This window comes from Tigriopus californicus, chromosome 11 (assembly GCF_007210705.1).
Source record: "Tigriopus californicus strain San Diego chromosome 11, Tcal_SD_v2.1, whole genome shotgun sequence".
Classification (NCBI taxonomy): domain Eukaryota; kingdom Metazoa; phylum Arthropoda; class Copepoda; order Harpacticoida; family Harpacticidae; genus Tigriopus; species Tigriopus californicus.
The window spans coordinates 10,512,427-10,530,163 of record NC_081450.1 but is presented as its reverse complement, the minus strand read 5'-3'; the positions used below and the strand labels follow the sequence as shown (position 1 = coordinate 10,530,163).

Genomic DNA, 17,737 nt, shown 5'->3' with positions numbered 1-17,737 from the left:
ATCTGCAGAGTTGACATTCATTTTCTTTTCACTAATTTGTTCACTAAAAGTGAGAAAGTGTAATATTCTCCTTTTTTTGCCTCCCACGGCTCAGCTAACATGAGAGGTTGCGGAAAGTCAACTGGTGAGTAATGTTCCCTAAAGAGGCTCATATTAGCTACATTTATAGATGAATCCCGGGTCCCTAGCAAATTGTGACGTACAATTCATTTCTGAACTCCTTTTGGCACTTGCAAAATGGTAAAACTTGTTCATTAATGCTTGAAATTATCACTCCCTTCAAAGGCCAAGTACAATTCTAGAGGGGCAGGTTTGTGAAAGTTGTAATTCTATTGCGATTTTCAAGACATAGCTAGGAGTATGACAAGTTAAAGTGTAGTGTAAGTACATTACTTTGTTTAATAATTCAAACTGACTGTAATTGCTTTCAATTTGTACTGAAACTCGATCATTCGGCAAAAAAGAGACAACATACATCGTTGCATCAAAACTTGACTATGCCCCTCATGAACAGTGCAAGCCAATGATACTCAAACGGGTACCTAACCAGACTGAAGGCAGTTAGCAATTAGCAAAATAGCCAGGCAATTAGATAGCTCTGCATAGCTCTAGCTTCTCCATTTCTATACATATCTGATCCAAATCCATAAATCTGATTTTATGGAAAAATATGTTCCATCCCTATCATCCTCATTTAGGCCCCAAATCTTCGCCTTTGGGTCTGGTCAGTCATCACGGATCTGGCAAGCCTGTCTGCGAATGCAACTCTCTGAAGAGAGGCCACAAAGTCTCCAAAAGTCGTACGCTATGCCATCAACTTTGCGCTATTACAATACTTCATTGCCGCTTTACACTTTTACAGTTTTGTTAAAAAGATGAGAAGGTTAGGGCCCATTGAAACTTGTTTATGTTGAAAATAGGTCATTCATACGTCAATGAGAAAAGGTCAAAAAAGTTTGGCTCCAAATTTTCCATTTTTCACTAGTTTAGCCAGTTTTCCACTTCTTTGACTCTTTTCAGGCCTTTTTCTTCCCACCATTTTTGACAGTTTAAGACTTTTTTGCCCTTTTCTTGTCTTTTGGGTCCTTATCTACTTCCTTCTCAACCTTTTGTTCCTTGTTTGTGACTTATTTACTTCTGCGCAGCATGATCCAATGATGGATTAAATCCTCAGGCAGAACTTTTTTATTAAACCTATTTGTAAACAGAAGCATTCTCAGCACCAAAACAGTAGGCTCCAGAAGAGAGTAAATTGTTTACCATGATATCTGTATCAATTAAACGCGTGTTCTGATGTCGAACATTGCAACAAACAAAATATGTTAACTTATTGTGAACTCAATGGATAGCCTAGTAAATACTATTTGGTGCCTACATTTTGTAACCGATAAATGTGCCGGCTAAGAAGGCAGCTACTTTTTCGAGGTATAGTAATTATCTTCTCAGTTTGAAGACCCACGAAATGCAATTTTGAAGTTTATTTATATCTGATGGAAAAAAAGTGATCTAAAAGCTAAACATGACGGTATACAGAAGGCTGCCTGGCCCATATTGATGGAACACAAGAGGGCTCACTTAACCCTGTGCCTATTTCACACTTAGCCCATCAATGGGGCGTATTCCGTAATTTTGTACGCTTTGGGCCGACACTTTATCTGGTGGCACTGAGAGGCCGGAATTGTTGTTTGAGAGACAAGAGAAGAGCCCTAGAAACGGACGGACGTTGTTTGATCGGTGGCACGCCTGACTGGGATCGTTAATCCTCCATTCTTGACCCAACCGAATCCAGGCCCCCTTGAGGCCCATTGAACCGGCCCCTTCAACTCCTACCTAGAGTGAGTATTGTGGCCTCAATTGGAGGTGAGTGGCAGACCCGGGCTTTACCCGTTTTGAAAGGACGGAAAGTAGCGCGAGATTCAGGCGTGCCGCGTGCGTTTCAGATCATCCGCGACGCCCGTGACGCCCTTGAGGAGCGACCGTGACGCCCGTGGATTCTGAGGTGGTGAGCATGCCTTCTCGGGAAGGGACACGCGTGTTTCTGGGCAATCTGGCCTACGATGCCCGTGAGCGCGATGTTGAGCGCTTCTTTGACAAATTCGGGCGCGTTCGCAACATCTTCATCAAGCCCGGGAAATACGGATTCGTGGTAAGGAGACGGATTTTCCTTGCTGTCTTGAGCCATCATTGTCTGGCGCTCAGGCCCTGGTCACCCATGGGCCAGATTGGGCTGGGCCGACTCGTTTGACCAGTTTTGAAGGCAGCCTTAGCCCGAGCTCAGTCTTCACCAGGGTTGGCTGGGATCACTTCTTGCTTTTCTGGCGTGCTTTTCGTGGGGCGCCTTGACCATTGTGGGACTTGAGAGAACTTGCTTTTCCTGGATTGTTTCAGGCCCAGTAAAAGACTCGTACTGTGATAAAATCCTGTGATAAGCCAAAATGCGAAGTCGCCCCGTGCAGAATCGCTCATTTCGCGTCTACATTGGCGGATTGCCCCGTCGGGCCAAAATGGAGGACGTGAAAGCGTTTTTCCACAAATATCGCCGTAGATTTGATGTCCTCCTGAAAACGGGCTTCGGCTTCCTTGTGAGTGATCAATCCATCCTGGTGAAGACGGGCTCGTTTTGACGCCAATCGGGTTCAGGGTTCATTCAAATCCGGGCTTTCTGTTGTGAATTACAGGAATTCGACGACTACCGCGATGCTGATGATGCCGTTTTCGAGTTGAACGGACAGAAACTCTTGGGCGAGAAGTAAGTGCAGGTTGCTCAAAATATCCCCGACAAGGACCTCTATCTAAGTTCGTCTTTAGGGTCACGGTTGAGCATGCCCGAGGTCCCCGACGAGATCGTCGTGATGGCGGGGGCGGAGGCCGTGATGGTGGGCGCGATGGCCGTGGACGGGCTAATTGGGTGGAGAAGTATGGCCCACCCACCCGGACCAACTACCGGATCATCGTCGAGAATTTGTCTTCTCGGGTGTCTTGGCAGGTGAGTTGGCCAGGTCTGGATGGACGTACAGTTGTTTTCTCGGCTAGGAAGTCTATTTGTGATCGCGCGAGTCAATGCGAAACTTTTAAACCCAAACGTTACACATCTTTTCACATTTGAGGCCTCGGGAGAGCACTCTGATGCCGAAGTTCGTATTATCTGATGTTCTTTCACCTCTGATTGTAAGGAGAAATCCATCTAAGACGAAAACCCGAGGGCTCATGTTGAACCCGTCGCCTCTTCTTCCATCAAGGTATAAAAGGACCACATTTCAAACAGATCCTGTTTCATTAACATTTTCTTGGTTGGTTGCCATTATGACATCATTCATTCCATTGAAACATTTTTTCACCTATTATTTGCCTTCCCCGCATTTTTTCTTTCTTCTCTCTTCAATTTTGCTCAAGATTCAAAAGAGCAAGCTTCGTTGTGCCCCGTTCCACAATTTGAAATTCGCCCAACTAACAGCCGATTCTTCCTTTACATTGTTTTCTAGGATCTCAAAGATCTCATGCGACGAGCTGGAGAGGTTTGTTATGCCAATGCCCACAATGATCGTCGAAATGAAGGGTAAGGGAGAAATATTATCAGCCTCTCTCCAGCTTCAATTTAGATGCTCAACATATTGTCTCCTGCTTTTTTTTTTTTATTATCATCAGAGTCGTTGAGTTCTCGAGTCGTCGAGACATGGAAAGAGCCATGGATAAGTTCGAAGGCTATGATCTCCATGGACGAAAACTCCACATCGTCAAAGAAAAAGGGGACTCGCGCTCTCGATCGCGCTCCCGATCCCGATCCCGTTCTCGTTCCCGAACTCCAAGATCCAAATCCCGATCCCATTCTCGGTCCCGCTCGGGTTCCAGGGATCAAGACGCTCGAGACAAGAAATCAGCGTCTCGGGACCGTTCCCGATCGGCTGATGCTCAGGATAAGAACGATAAGAAGTCGGAGGCCCGATCCCGTTCCAGATCCCGGTCCAAATCTCGGGATCGATCTCGCTCCCGCTCTGTGGAAAAGTCCAAACGAAGACTGTCTGGATCCCGATCCCGATCTCGATCCCGATCTCGCTCGATGGACAAGGAAGACAGAGAAAAGAAATCCGTCTCTCGCTCGCCTTCCCGATCACCGGCTAATGACGATCAAAAGAGGCGTTCCCACTCCAGGTCTCGAAGTGCCGAACGGCGATCTCGGTCCAGAAGTCCTCGCGATCAATCTCCAGGGGATGATCGCAAACGTTCTGCCTCGCCTGATGCCCGAATGGAAGACGTTGACGCCAAAAAAGCAAGGATTGCCGAAGACGGCCAAGACATAGGAGCCAAGACTGACGCTCAGGATGAGGACCTTCCCACTAAAAATGGAGATCAAAGTCAAGAATGAGTAGCCGCGAAACAAACCAGTCAAATTGTATAAATTGGGCTGCTGAAAGGCTCACGTGTGTCGTCGGACTTAAACAGTAAAAGAAAATAACCTGAAAATGTTCCCACTCGCCTCAAAATTACCAGTTCAAAACATCTTACTAAATACTGTGAAAAAAAAAAAGTTTGTTAATAAACTACGATATCCAAAGGGTTTGAGTTTTATATTTGTATGCATTGCAATTCGAATACTGAAATTGAGGGCGGATGTGAGAGTATGGATAAGTGAAAAGGGGTTTATCAAAAAAAGTGGTCTCAGCGGATGCAAGAGTCGAAATCGAGGATTCCATCCTTATCTCCAATGTTTCCCACAAAACAATTGTCCATTTCCACTGAGCCATTTTGCTCTTCCTGACATGCGTTCATTCACTAATTGGCACATAATAAGAGACCCAAAGCATTGACAGTTGATTCCCTTAACGTTGCTCCGGGTACATCTTCTTCATGACGGCGTGGTACAAGTTCTTGTAAGCAAAAAAGGCCGCACTCAATACCATAACCAAGCAAATGGCCAAAACCATGCCCATGAAGCTGCCGTCAATGATGGTGTCGATGCAGTTGCGTTTACGCCTTTGAGTCTGTCGTCGTCGTTTGGAGGTCTCGTCCAAAAGCTCCTCGTCCGAATCGCCAAAGATCTCCTTCATGACATGAAGGCGTTGCCTCAATGAGCTGACCGTATCGTCTTCAATTGGAGCTGAAATGGGACCAAGGAGTTGTTCTATGGGTACCACGATTGCTCACCAAAATAACTTACGTTTGGAATACATATTTTGCTAATAACTTTTGAGTAAGCTGTATCACAAGTGAGATGAGATTCTGAAAATGCTCCAAATTCTTCTTGAAAGTAAGCTGTCGTCTCTTCTCCTCCCGTTCCTTTCTCTATTGATCCTTGGAACAGCCTCCCTTTCCAGCCCTCCTCTGAGGGAATTGGCAGGCGTTCTCGTCGCCATCTCAGCTTCATGCGGGCGATTCCTGCCATTCCCATTCACCTCATCTATTTGGACTGACTGCAGTTTGGGATTGAACTTACACTCCCAAGTTCAGTTTACAATAACAGTAGAGCTATTAATTACTCATCCGAGGATGCAACGAACTTCCGTGTTTTTTCCTTTAAATTTATTGCATTGTTGAGCCCCAGCCAGGGTGCTTGATGTGATCCTAAGCCAAGTGTTTGTGAACGGATTGCAGTTACGATTACTTTGGTCAAAAAGAGTAATTCGTTCCACAAACTTTCACTAAAATTTTAAATGACCAATATGTCAAGAGTTTTGCCTCATCACGACCATACTTTGCTAAATCAATGCTTATATTTTTGCTTCAAACAGTCTTAAAATTGTATGCTTTCCTGCCAACATGCTATGCTAATGAGTAATGATAATGTTTATTTGCCAAGCAATAGTGATGGGAAAGGGGCTTAGGTCTCAACCTTTGAATCCAAAACCAGGTTGAGATCTGATCCAGAGAGTCTTGAATCCAGCTTAAATTCAACCTTCTTACTAATAGCTTTGCTATTTTGGCTCCAATATTGACCAGTGAAATTCATCATTGTGTTGCTCATACCGTATGCATGTAAATTTGTACTGCGTTACATCCAATCTCGGCCATGCTCGTTTGGCTATGCTAATGGAAATGCATAAGAGGAAAATAACTTCTTTTCCAAATTTGAAATACTTCAACAGTATCAATTGGGATATTATTATTATTGGGATAATATCCACAGTGGCTTTTTTTTAAATTTGAAACTTGAGAAGCAAAACGCATATTTAAAAAGTCAAAATAAATAAAATCTGGGTGGTATTTTGAATCCGGACAAAGTTAAGATATCACATATTAGGGTACGTTCTAAATTCAATTATGGTTTTTTTGAAACGTAAGAAAACTGATACTGAGGGTTTATTTTTAGATATTTAACGACTTTCAAAATACTTATCGAGTATTAGTATCAGATGTGCATGTATTGCTTTTTTCTGGAGTACATATTATTTAGATACTTCACATCTAAAACTGATTGAGAATAAAGTCAAAGATGAATATGGTGAGAGTTGAGAATTTCGGTGCAACATACTCAAGTCAAGTGAGTTCTCCCTCTGAGTTAGGTCTTTTAGTTCAACGGAACTTGAATGAGAAGATAAAAAGAATAAAGCAATGCAAATATAACAACAAGATTTGAAACTCCAATTGCACTCATTCTTTAAAAACCAAGTACTATTTTCCGCCCTGAGCTTCCTTCTTGAGGATATATTAAAATATAAAAAAATGAAAATTTCTGTCACAATTGCCTTCAAGATTCATTAGTGGTCAAGAGAGAAACGGAAAATTAAACCTTACTCTGGAGAGTGAAAATTGAACGAGGAACGAGTATTTTTTTTTGTCGTTCCAATTGCAGCATGGGATTACACTTCCTTTTTCGAAAAAGGAACGAATTACTGTAATTTCGTTACTTGTAACTACTCGTTACTACTGCACTGGCGGCAGACCAGTCATTATCTTTCGCTCTCGATTATGAAGCTTAGACAAATGTTTTCTCCGTATGTTTATGCTGCTTTTCTGATTGCCATTGACTGACGACATCACAATAATTGTTCATTGTTAGTAAGGGGAAAATGGGGTGATCAAAACACTTCGACCTAGAAATGGTTGTTTTACAATATTTAATTTCAACCATCCACAGGTTCAAATTCGTATATTAGCAATTGTTATAGTACACTTGTTATACCTTAACTTACGAAGCTGAATTTTCGCTAAAAGTAGACCGTACAATTTCCTATTCATATTACGAGTAACATTTTCAAGAAACTTGTAATAGTATTGGTATTTCTCAAACCAACAACTTTTCTTGTTTAGGATCACACTGGATGCTTAAATGATATGATATTAAAGCAGTTTTTATCCAACTTTCATTGAAGCACACTAATGATCAGTGATGACGATTGCAACCATGTCGCCACCAATTCAGCATTGCTGGCATCTTTTTCAGCAATTTCGGCGAAGGCAGCCAATATCTGGATCATCGCCGCGGAGTTTGCCGTTTCACGGGCAGCAGTCGCGACGGTTTTTTTTTGCTGCCTGATCGGCTCGCTCCCGTCGGCGATCTCCGTTTTGGTCAGCGACTATGGCCGCGATTGTGGCCTGTAATTGCTTCTCCACTAGGATAACATTATAGCATCTTGCACAAATGTACTTCTTTTCTTTGTGTTTAGTAATTTCTGCAAGCACCATTGTTGGATGTTTCATATAAATAAAATTTCCTTTTACTGAGCAATAAAATGGTTCAGTTGTTACATCATCACGATTTTATAAAATATGAGCATTTAGAGGAGGAATATTAGAACTTTTTGTTCAAACTTGTTAAGTGTGTTTTCATCAAGTGCTATTGAAAAAATCATACCAGTCCAATCGAGAGTATTGAAATGCTTTGTGTAGTGACTTACTCGATGAGGATTGCATTGTTGAGAATACAAAACATTCTTGATATTGATTTTTCGCATTAACACGTGAATTATTTTTGTATATTAGGTGGTGTGTTGAGCCAAGAAGATCTTGTTTGTGGTTTGTATTTTATTAGTGAAACATCAGTTTTATGTGTACTATTATATCTTAACATTTTGTAACTCACCTCTCCCTATTTTTCATGTGCACTGAACCAATTCTAGTCATCTCTGCTGTGATACCACTAGGCGAAGGTTTTATCGGTTTAACCATTTTAGTTTTTTGAAAAGTGTTTTGATATCCCCATTTTCCCTCTACTATTGTTTGTGACGTTTATGATATGGCAATCCTCGCACTGACTTTTGCAAAAAATAGCTACCAGGTAGAAAGCACCCCAGTTCCATGGGCCATAAAACGAAGATTCCTTGTTTTTGCGAGCTTTTTGCGTACCTAACCTTGGATTTGAAGGGCAGGGTTGGGTTCCGAATTCCTTGTTCCAAAACCAAGGTTTAAGGGGAACGAACTCTGGGAACAAATTCATTGCCCTGCCGAAACTGCCCTCTGAATCTCTCTCAGGGTCCCGTCGACTGCCGTAGGTGAAAGTCCCATCAAGGTTAAGAGAAGAAGAAGGGGAGCAAAAAGTGCGCACAAGTCCGTTCCATGTTTCCTTTTGCTTCTTCTTTTTTTGTAACAAGTTTCCAAGGAAAAGCCTGTGCTGAACCTTATAAGGGCGAACAGTTAACCTTGAGTTATTTATCTTAAAGAAGAGACCTTTGTATTGATTCTAAACGTTGTGAATTGAACTTGGGTGTTGTTTTGTTAGTCTGTTCATGGGAAAGTAACTGTCAAAAGACTGCGTGGTCTTTCAGTCAGTTCTTCTGACAACCTTAAAAAGATATTGTTATAGAAAAAAAAATGGATGGATCTCTTGACTAGGTAAGAGTCAGCACGTGGATAGAACAAAAAAAAGAAACCTCTGAACTTTCTCTTTATTGTTGGGTGAAACAATCCGCTAATGTTAAAGGATGTGCATAATATGTTGCTTCTACATTGTGCGTTGGTCCAATTTCTTCAAAGCTGGTTGTCGGCATTTTTCATTTTTGTAGACGAAAGCTCGTCTTTTGCCAGATTCTTAAGTGGAAAAGATGGAATCAAAGAAGGCTGTATTTTATTTCCCTTCGGTGGTAGATCAAAGATATCGCCTGACAGAAATTTATGAGCAAGAGAAATACATTTATTTCCTTCTTTTCTCTGGATAGCATTCAATGATGGGATGGTGGGTGGTTCTCGGAACAGTTCCAAACGTTTCTTCTGGCAAATTTGGCAGCAAATTTTGTCCCTCTTACTCGAACGCAAAATGAAGGTCAGAGGCTGGAGCCACTCCTCTAAGGAGAGAGAGATAAGTCATCACAAAAACTTGACCTTGAAGGAGCCTTCTCCTTTCGTGTCCTTCTTTTCCTTCCTTCTCAAGGCTCACAAGGATCATTATTATCATGAGACCAACTTGAAATTTGTTCCCGTCCTGGCCTCGAACAAAGAGACCTTACCCAGAAACGGCAAGCTTTGCCGAAAATACACCTCAGGCTTTGGGAAAGTTTGTCAAGCGATTTCAAGAGCATTTCGTTCGAAATTTTGCCAGTAAATCAACCTTTGTGGTTGGTACTTAAAGTTAGGTCAGTGGATTCATTTGACCTTGATAGTTCATATTTAGTCGACTGTCCCTGAAAACTTGAGCAAACCTTGGCCTTGAGATGGTTTTTTGTTGCTAGTTTTGAGCAAAAACTCGAAGCTCAATGCGAAGGCCAAAACCCTCTCAACAAAAAGCCTTGGCGTGTGGAGACAAAAAAGCATGTGAGTGAAGAGTTTTGAGAGAAAGCTTGTATTTTTGTTATACTACTATTGCCACTACTACTACTTCTATTAGAACTAGCTTGCACATGTTTCCAAAAACTGAAAACGTGAAATCATTGCGTACTTCCACGAGCAACAACAACAATGATTTGATTCTAATCTCTACTATTATTAAGTCAATAAAGGCTGAACCGATTAGAATCCTCCAAGTCCATTCAAAACGTTCTCAGCCTCGAGGCCTAGCGATACCAAACGTTAATAGTTTTATTTGCTTTTCTAGGACCTTGATAAGACATCCTCTTTTAATGTATAAATATGTCACATCATAATTAACTTCCTCAGTTAACAAACGATATCCAAGAACAAGAGCAATCAAACTGTCACAATGAGAATCAACACAACAATTGCTGTTTTGCTCCCTCTTATTTTATCCAGTACATCTGGAAGCATTTTCCGACATCCAAAGATTACAATTCCTGGAGTGGGACGTCTTAAGGGCTCCTATCTGAAGTCTGATTTCACAAAGCGATCCATCGATGCCTACTATGGGATCCCTTATGGGAAATCGCCCGAAGGTGAACGGCGATTCGCCCCACCCCAGCCTGCGGATCCGTTGAATCAAGGCGATGAAAACTACGATGCCACTTTGACACATTACACATTTCACCCGAGCAAGATAGTAAGCATTGGTCGTCTTTGTTCAAACCATTACGCAATGTCTTGTTAACGAGTCACTTTTAATGTTCCAGTGCGCCCAATCCTCGAGCACGAAAAAAGGAGTCCTTGGAAGCGAGGATTGCCTGAATCTCTCGGTCTTTGTTCCAAGTAAGAAAGATCGCACCACGGCCGGACCACTACCTGTGCTGTTTTACATTCATGGAGGGGCTTTTTACTTTGGAACTTACACTGGCCAAGGCCCCAAAATGCTTCTGGAAGAGGACATTATTTTGGTTGAGGCTCATTATCGACTTGGCCCTCTTGGATTTATGTGTTTACCGGAGGACGGGATCTACGGCAACATGGGTCTCCAAGATCAGATTCTAGCCTTAAAGTGGGTTCAACAAAACATTGCCGCCTTCGGAGGCGATCCCAATCAAGTTACCATCTTTGGGGAGTCCGCGGGAAGTGCTTCAGTGACGCTACTCATGCTCAGTCCACAAGCTGAAGGTTTGTTCCATCAAGCCATTGGCGACTCTGGATCAGCTATTTCAGGTTGGGCAGTGGACAATTTTCCTGAGGCCAGTGCTTTGAAATATGCAGAGTGAGTATTAGTAGTAACCTTCCAACATTCATCCTTAATTATTCTAAAGAGCATGAAAAACTTTTACATTGGTGTGGCCGTTCCAGATTCACGAAGTGCCCTTTAACGCCCAGGGAGGCTATGGTTTCTTGTCTGAAATTTGAGCGCACAACTCAGGAGTTGGTGAACGCCCACGAACAGTTCCGAAACTATTCCTTGGCTCGGGGTAGTTTGGGTTTTGGGGCTTCCACACCTTGTGTTCAGCCCGCCGATAGTGACCAGGCTGTCTTAACTAGCCATCCATTGACACTTTTAAAGCAGGGAAAGATCCACAACTCGGTTCCAGCTATCTTTGGAACGCTGCGTGACGAAGGCAAAATGTTCCTGGGAATGTTTGTCCGAGATTTTCTCAAGCCCTTGGGACTCACACACAATTCAGTTTTTCTCACCCAAGGGCTTGTCCCGGCTGTGTTGCAAGCTCTCAATGTGGTCATAGGTACGTATGAGTTTCACTGATTGATGTGTTGCTTTTGTTTTCTAGTTAGATTCCTTCCTTTGTTATTTTTAGACTACAACGTGGTGTCCGAAGTGGTGTCCAGTTATTTCCGTCCAACTGAGCTGGGCAATTTGGACCGCATGATTCCGGGTTTGATCAGTCTCTTTAGCACCTACTTCATCAAAGAGTCAACGTACACATTTGCACTGAACAATGCCAAATTGAGCCCCACCTACTTTTACTCGTTCTCCTACAATGGACCCAACACCCTGTACTACTTATTTGCCGATGATCCAACCGGAAACGATGTGGAAATGCCCGATGCCGTCAGTCATGCTGATGAGCTCATTTATCTCTTTGACCTTCCCTTGATCAAGCTGAACTCCAATGATACGGAAGTGGCCAAGAAGATGGTGAAAATGTTTGCTGAATTCGTACAACATGGAGATTTCGGATACCTTGGCACTGAGAGCTTCAGTGTTCCCTCTTTGGATCCGCTTGACCCCATTGGCAACCCGTTCTTGGAGATGAACTTGCACAGTTCCGTTCAAGACAACTACCCTTCCACATATTCTCTCCGTGTTCAATCTGATGAGTCCTAGGATCTGATTCGAATGATTTCGAAATATACTTAACGTACTATCTAGCATTGTGCCGGTACATTACTCAACCTGAGTTGACCTAGTTCTGTCATTTTCTAACGGATCTTGGGGAGAAAACGCGTGTCTTCTGCCCAGAATTACTTTGCAAGATGAGGTGAATGACCTGGATGAGAAGAACCCTTGCTTTTACTCACGTACACGTACACGCTAACTCACCTACATACACATCTCATATGGAGCAAAAACGATTTCGCCAAACAATTCTTTAGCAATTGAGGGGAAAAGACCCCCTTCGTTTTCTCTTGCTTTGCTTCCCGCGTTTGCTCTGGGGGCAAAATTAAAGAGCTCACTTGTCCTTGGCCAATTGGAAAGCACGAGGGGAGATTTTTTGCGTCCCACTTTCATCACCCCCCCACAGACCACTTGAAGAAGCTTTCATCGTAGTTCGTGAAACACGGTCATCCACACCAAATGAAGAAAAGAAGGGATGACAAAAAATGCTAAAGTCGTCGTCCATCGGAAATAGAAGGAAGAATATTTCAGAATAACCTTTACATGGGTGTTTTTGCTAGCACTTGTCAAATGATTTCAAACTATACAAATCATACAAGAGACCTTTGATGAGGAACATATTTAAGTCTTTCTTTATAAGTGCCGTCCTCATTTCAAGATTGGAGGCCAACGAAAATTTTCGTTTTTAATGTGTACTGAACAGTGCTTCAAATGAAAGCTATTGAAGGGTGTTTCTACAAGTCATAAAAAAACTCCCTACATCAACAATCGTTGCCTCGGTCCGAGGTCCGCCCTAGTTTTAGGATCCTTCTCAAGCTAGAAGACTACGAGAGAAACACCCAATCAAGTTGAGAAAGGCTGAACAAGATCCTGTCATGATCCTTCATTTTCTGGACAAAGCAAGTTTATCCCACAAAACAAACGCCTGTGTTCCCCAACTGAATTCGATGCAAACCACTGTACTTGAAGTTAGGCCATGTTCTTGCTCTCGATTCATCAATGCCAACGAAGGTTGAAATCGTGGCATTTGTTAACTTTGTTTGGCTTGAAAAGACCTTAGCACACTTCCCATTTCAAGAGTATTAGTCATTTGCGATGTAATGACGGCTTCTCGTACTTATAAATAATCTATGACCACCTCGATCCTGATTATTAAGAGGAACATTGGTATGGACTGACTCAGACTGTTCCTTTGTTCCTTGCGTTCAATTGAGAGGAGTGCTTTCCTGATAACTGTAAGGACCCCTCGAAGTAACCTCATTTGATGGCTGTCATCCTCATTTTTTATTAACACGATAGATACTCTCGACCAATTTTCCAGTCATCACTCAAATTAAAAGCACCGGGAATAAAGAGCCTCTTCTAAATTTTGATATTGCTCCATTTGAAGGGTGACGAACCAGGGAACCGCCCTATTCCAATTCAAACCGGCTTGACAAAGGATTATTTAGAGCTTTTAACGTCGTTCCCTTTCTTGGCAATTAGATTACTCAACACATTTTCCGTCTTCTCTCGACTAAACCAAGAATAAATTGTGACGTTTCACAACGAGGCCAACAAAAAAATTCAACTTCGTACCAATTTTATCAAGTTTCACATCTTGCTGACAGCCCATCACCAAGCTAAGTACGTTCTCCTTTAAAGCTCCAAAGCTTCCATTTGCTTTCGTTTCGAGCACACACTCAACTGGGAATGAAGTCATTGGAATTGCAAAATTGCGGTTCAAAATCCCCCACTCACGTTGGTCCAAATCGAGGTAGAACTTTCAACTTGGTTGCCTGGCTTTCTCCAACTGCAGATTTGATAACAAACAATCCATCAAGTTTAGCTTTTAGTTGCTTGGTGCTTTCTCTCCGCACTAAACGGTCACAGATTGACATTGATAGACATGGTCCAAACATAATGCTTGAAACAGAACCAATCCGCTCTCTCAAATTTGGAACTCAACCAGGTGTTCCGGGTACTGAAGTACGTGTTGGAGCTTAGATTTTTGGGAGGGAAAAGCAGTTCTGATTGATCAATGGCTCAAATGAATCCGTACTACCGGTATTGCCTGCCTGAATGTTCTCCTCCAATGCTTGGTCCAATTTGATCCATTTCCAGGGATTACTGCGTGACCAGTGCGGCCAACCGATTATGGGGAATGGTTCAGAGAGGGTGAAGGAAAGGAGGTTAATGAAGCAAGGCTGCAACATCATTAGCGATAACGTGCAAGGAGGCTCATTCCTAGGTTTGTTTCATTCTTTAATTAAGCAATTCTGTGTGTCATCGTACATTTAGAAAACGCTACAACAATATACTGTACTATAGTTTTTTATATGGGTATGTAGAGTAGTAGGTATTGATAAAACGAGTTTAAGATAGGAAAGGGCAAGAAAGTGGGTTTCAAGGATTGGGTGATCACTTTGTAATTCGGCTTTCTACAATTGAGATTGGGATGAAGAGTCTCCTCTCCAAAGATCGCGGCGCCAAATGGGCGTAAATTAATGTGGGAAAATTTGGGGCGAACTTTTTTGTTTGTTCAGAATTTCGTTGGCTTTTCAAATACACGAGATTTACACAAAGTGTCTTTTCTCCAAAAACGTGTCCAAAGTGGGACGAGGGAATTATTACTGCGGAATTGCGAGACTCAAAACGAACACGAACTTGGAATTTTGAAGGAACAAGATAGGAACGTGAAGTGAGTCTACTTATTTTCCGTTTCAAATTGGATCACTCTCGACCAAATCTCGAAACATGGAAAGGAAAAGAGGTTATTGAATCGAACTGCTATTGTGGAAAGGAAATCATTACGTGGCCCCCGCAATCAACATATGAACAACATTAAATGAACAACAACAACAACAACCCAAAGTTGTTGCTGACCGAACCTCCGTCCACCACATTCCTCTGCCTTCATTCTTTGCAGGGTGTTTTCGTTCCCCATGTTCCATTCATCTTCTGCACTTACCATTTTGACAAACATTTACCTCAAATTCACAGCCACGAGGTGTTGGTTAATTGTAAAGAACCTTGGGGACCATTTTGGAGCCCTCCGGCTGGATAGATCTGGATGAAGATATACAGATGAAAGAGAAGGGGAAAACAAGAGAAAGACTAATTTGGGGGACAAATTCGTTTGTAGTCAGGGGGACGATGAGGGGAGCAAATTCAGATTCATTACTGTTTGGTTCTGCAGAAGTGATCCAAGGACAATTCAGGAACTAAAGCTAGTTGGCGACAAGCAAATGTAAAAACATGTGGGCACCGAATTACCACCTTCTTCTCATCATCTTCAACCGACACAAGCGCGAACCGTTGTCGGTGGGATTGTGTAATAGTGATTGTGAATTGAACATGTAGGATCAGAATATAGTTATTGGGCCTCAAGGGGGTTTAGAAACGGGGAGAGAGATAGAGACAGAACAAGAATGTCTCTGCGTATGAGGGAGAGAGAGAGAGGAGAACGAGAAGTTGTTTGTGTTCATAAATGTCTCTTCCCTGGATGATTGAAATGGTTTTTCTTGACAGTATGATATCTTTCCGTTATACAAAAATAAATATACAATGCGCGCACCTCAAGAGATGGATGTACCAGGGATGATGAGACAGGTAGTCAAAAGGACCTGATGGGCACACCTCATTTGACTGGTTGTCTTCATCTTCTGTTCCTCGATCCTCGCCATCATCGTGATGATCTTTGGCTCTCTTTGTCAGTCGTGTCCTCTTGGAATTGGGGAATGCCAACACATCGAATGAGTGGTCCAAAGAGTTCTTTTCATTTCCCTCTATTCATTTCATCCAGCCCGTCTGGCTTGTTCGTTCCATTTCTTGGCAGTCTCATGATCTGGGAACAAACTACGACTGAAGCGTCTCCCAACGTCTCCACCATCCCCACCGTGAGTGCAGCTCCATTGTAATGATCTCCGACTGGAACGCTGGCCCAAAAGTTCAACGTGCCTAAGGCCCATGTGGGGCAATTTTGATTCAGCTCATCTTGAAATAGTTTTCTCTCGCTGGAGCGGGTGAACCGTGCCAAAATACCCAGCCCTCGACACCCACACATAGTAGACCCACAACGAGCAAGCCTTGGTATATTGGGAGGGCGGGCGGCCTTGAGGGTCGAGGTTGTTCCAGAGAGAAATGGGTCTTGGTACGTTTCCCTGATTCCATCTCGGAAAACGACTGACTTGGAGGGAAATGGACGGCTAGACCACACTTTGTGTTCAGTGTAGGTACTCGTACAGGACAGAAAATGCTTTTATTGTGTCAACCATGGACGACGTCGAAAAGTGACGCTCTGGGTGTTTATCGTTCCTCCTCTGCCAAGGGCAGGCGCACATTTCAATAATGATGATGATGATGAAGATGATGATGCAGTGGCGAGGAGAATCCACAAGGAGGATGATTTAACCCATCCGTAAGCGATGTTCTGGCCTGCTTGGTTGCTCTTGGAGGAGAGATCGAGAATGGAGTCAGTCTTGCGCATTGATGATTTTTCACAATCTACAGTATATATTGGGGCCTATACAGTTGCACTACGCAGTACAATTCGAGATCCAGCTTCTCACTATGGAGAGCATAAAGGGCCCACAATCAGAGGAATAGAGGGACAAGGACGAGGATGAGGGAGGATGGGGAGGATGAGCAGACTGTCTCATCACTATTGAACAACATGGAGAGCATTGTAGTTGTGTAATTGAGGGGACTATACAAGATTCTGCCTTGGTTTGTCGTCTTCTGTTTCGTAGTCTTCGTCAGGTTATCCAATACCATTGTCCAATCTGTCTCATCAACTCTCATTCTCCCAACCATTCTCTTTGATCATGTGGGCAAGTTCGATGATGTACTTTCCCTCCTTGTATTTCTGACTGGACTCGAATGCCTGCTCGTATTTCCATCCCAACGTGGTCTTGCAACAATCACAGTAAATATCGGCCACAGCATGAAGACCCGTCAACAGGATCCGTTCCTCGGCCGGGCCGCATCCGATATTCACAACAGAGTTGAATAGATAGGCCCGCCCTTGGCTGCCCTGGAAGGATTTTGAGATGAGCTCGTCGTGGTTGGCCAAATGGGCCCGGCAATGTACACACGAATACGTCCGATGACAGGAGGGCAAGTACGCTCGGAATGTCTTAAGAGTCTTGTGAGCGGATTTCTCGGGGATGGTCACACCCCCACCGTTACTGGTCGCATTGTTCCCACCATTGGAGGAGACACTCACACCACCTCCTGCCATGGCTTGACCGGGGATGGGAGGCTCAAGAATGGCTAGCTCTTGCTCTTGAGGGTGATTGTGTTGGTTCGGTCCCCAGGGGTCGGACGCGTTGTTGGGAGCGCAATCAGGATCTCGACTCCAGGCGGACTCTAAAAAAAAGCAACTCGATATGAAGTTGCACGGCATGAGCCAACCTCACCACGAACGAAGAGAATTGGTTCTCTTCATCCAGAGATCACACGAACCAGTCTGGCCTTTTTTCTTGCTTTTTTTTCAGAGTGCTCTTGCTTTTGAGGGGCAAGATACACTGGTTGAGGTTATGAAAGACCTTTGGGATGTATCACATACAATGTTGAAACGAAAAGAGTGTTTTGGTACAGGATGAATTTGGTTTCACTTGTGAATCGCCGCCGGGGGATGGATTCAACCCGATGATCACGACGATCGTTCAGCGTCTTTTTCAAGTCAGAAGTGTGGAAGATGAAACGCTCCTATGGAAAATCATC

The 17,737-nt window shown here is 43.2% G+C and overlaps 4 protein-coding genes across 6 annotated transcripts; 2 read left to right on the top strand and 2 right to left on the bottom strand.

Moving 5' to 3' along the window:
• The first annotated feature begins 1,679 nt into the window (after window positions 1-1,679).
• Window positions 1,680-4,555, top strand: LOC131890420 (serine/arginine-rich splicing factor 5-like). 3 transcript variants are annotated; one of them, XM_059239760.1, is made up of 6 exons: window positions 1,680-1,835; window positions 1,941-2,146; window positions 2,679-2,749; window positions 2,809-2,986; window positions 3,483-3,556; window positions 3,646-4,555. In XM_059239760.1, exons 2-6 carry the CDS (start codon window positions 2,009-2,011, stop codon window positions 4,361-4,363), a joined length of 1,179 nt encoding a protein of 392 aa, XP_059095743.1. In that variant the 5' UTR covers window positions 1,680-1,835; window positions 1,941-2,008; the 3' UTR covers window positions 4,364-4,555. The 3 variants fall into 3 exon arrangements, with proteins under 3 accessions (XP_059095743.1, XP_059095742.1, XP_059095741.1); XM_059239759.1 differs by having other exon boundaries at window positions 1,687-1,860; XM_059239758.1 differs by lacking the exon at window positions 1,680-1,835 and adding an exon at window positions 2,389-2,582 and having other exon boundaries at window positions 2,005-2,146.
• Window positions 4,547-5,366, bottom strand: LOC131890430 (uncharacterized). Its single transcript, XM_059239769.1, has 2 exons — window positions 5,156-5,366; window positions 4,547-5,095 (listed from the first exon to the last, which is right to left on the bottom strand). Exons 1-2 carry the CDS (start codon window positions 5,166-5,168, stop codon window positions 4,818-4,820), a joined length of 291 nt encoding a protein of 96 aa, XP_059095752.1. The 5' UTR covers window positions 5,169-5,366; the 3' UTR covers window positions 4,547-4,817.
• Window positions 5,367-10,015: 4,649 nt separating this feature from the next.
• On the top strand, window positions 10,016-12,092 carry LOC131890804 (carboxylesterase 1C-like). The gene is made up of 4 exons (XM_059240229.1): window positions 10,016-10,360; window positions 10,431-10,942; window positions 11,029-11,417; window positions 11,490-12,092. Exons 1-4 carry the CDS (start codon window positions 10,067-10,069, stop codon window positions 12,017-12,019), a joined length of 1,725 nt encoding a protein of 574 aa, XP_059096212.1. The 5' UTR covers window positions 10,016-10,066; the 3' UTR covers window positions 12,020-12,092.
• A 4,710-nt stretch (window positions 12,093-16,802) lies between these two features.
• Window positions 16,803-17,417, bottom strand: LOC131890778 (protein yippee-like 2). Its single transcript, XM_059240189.1, has one exon. The coding sequence runs from the start codon at window positions 17,415-17,417 to the stop codon at window positions 16,803-16,805; it is 615 nt and encodes a 204-aa protein (XP_059096172.1).
• Between the last annotated feature and the right edge of the window lie 320 nt (window positions 17,418-17,737).

Excerpts from the sequence above, each read along its gene's own strand:
- LOC131890804 (XM_059240229.1), top strand. The coding sequence starts at position 10,067 with ATGAGAATCAACACAACAATTGCTGTTTTGCTCCCTCTTATTTTATCC. Across the intron at positions 10,361-10,430 it reads CATTTCACCCGAGCAAGATA|TGCGCCCAATCCTCGAGCAC; the intron begins GTAAGCATTGGT and ends TTAATGTTCCAG. Across the intron at positions 10,943-11,028 it reads AGTGCTTTGAAATATGCAGA|ATTCACGAAGTGCCCTTTAA; the intron begins GTGAGTATTAGT and ends TGGCCGTTCCAG.
- LOC131890420 (XM_059239758.1), top strand. The coding sequence starts at position 2,436 with ATGCGAAGTCGCCCCGTGCAGAATCGCTCATTTCGCGTCTACATTGGC. Across the intron at positions 2,750-2,808 it reads CAGAAACTCTTGGGCGAGAA|GGTCACGGTTGAGCATGCCC; the intron begins GTAAGTGCAGGT and ends GTTCGTCTTTAG. Across the intron at positions 2,987-3,482 it reads CTTCTCGGGTGTCTTGGCAG|GATCTCAAAGATCTCATGCG; the intron begins GTGAGTTGGCCA and ends ATTGTTTTCTAG.
- LOC131890778 (XM_059240189.1), bottom strand. The coding sequence starts at position 17,417 with ATGCCGTGCAACTTCATATCGAGTTGCTTTTTTTTAGAGTCCGCCTGG.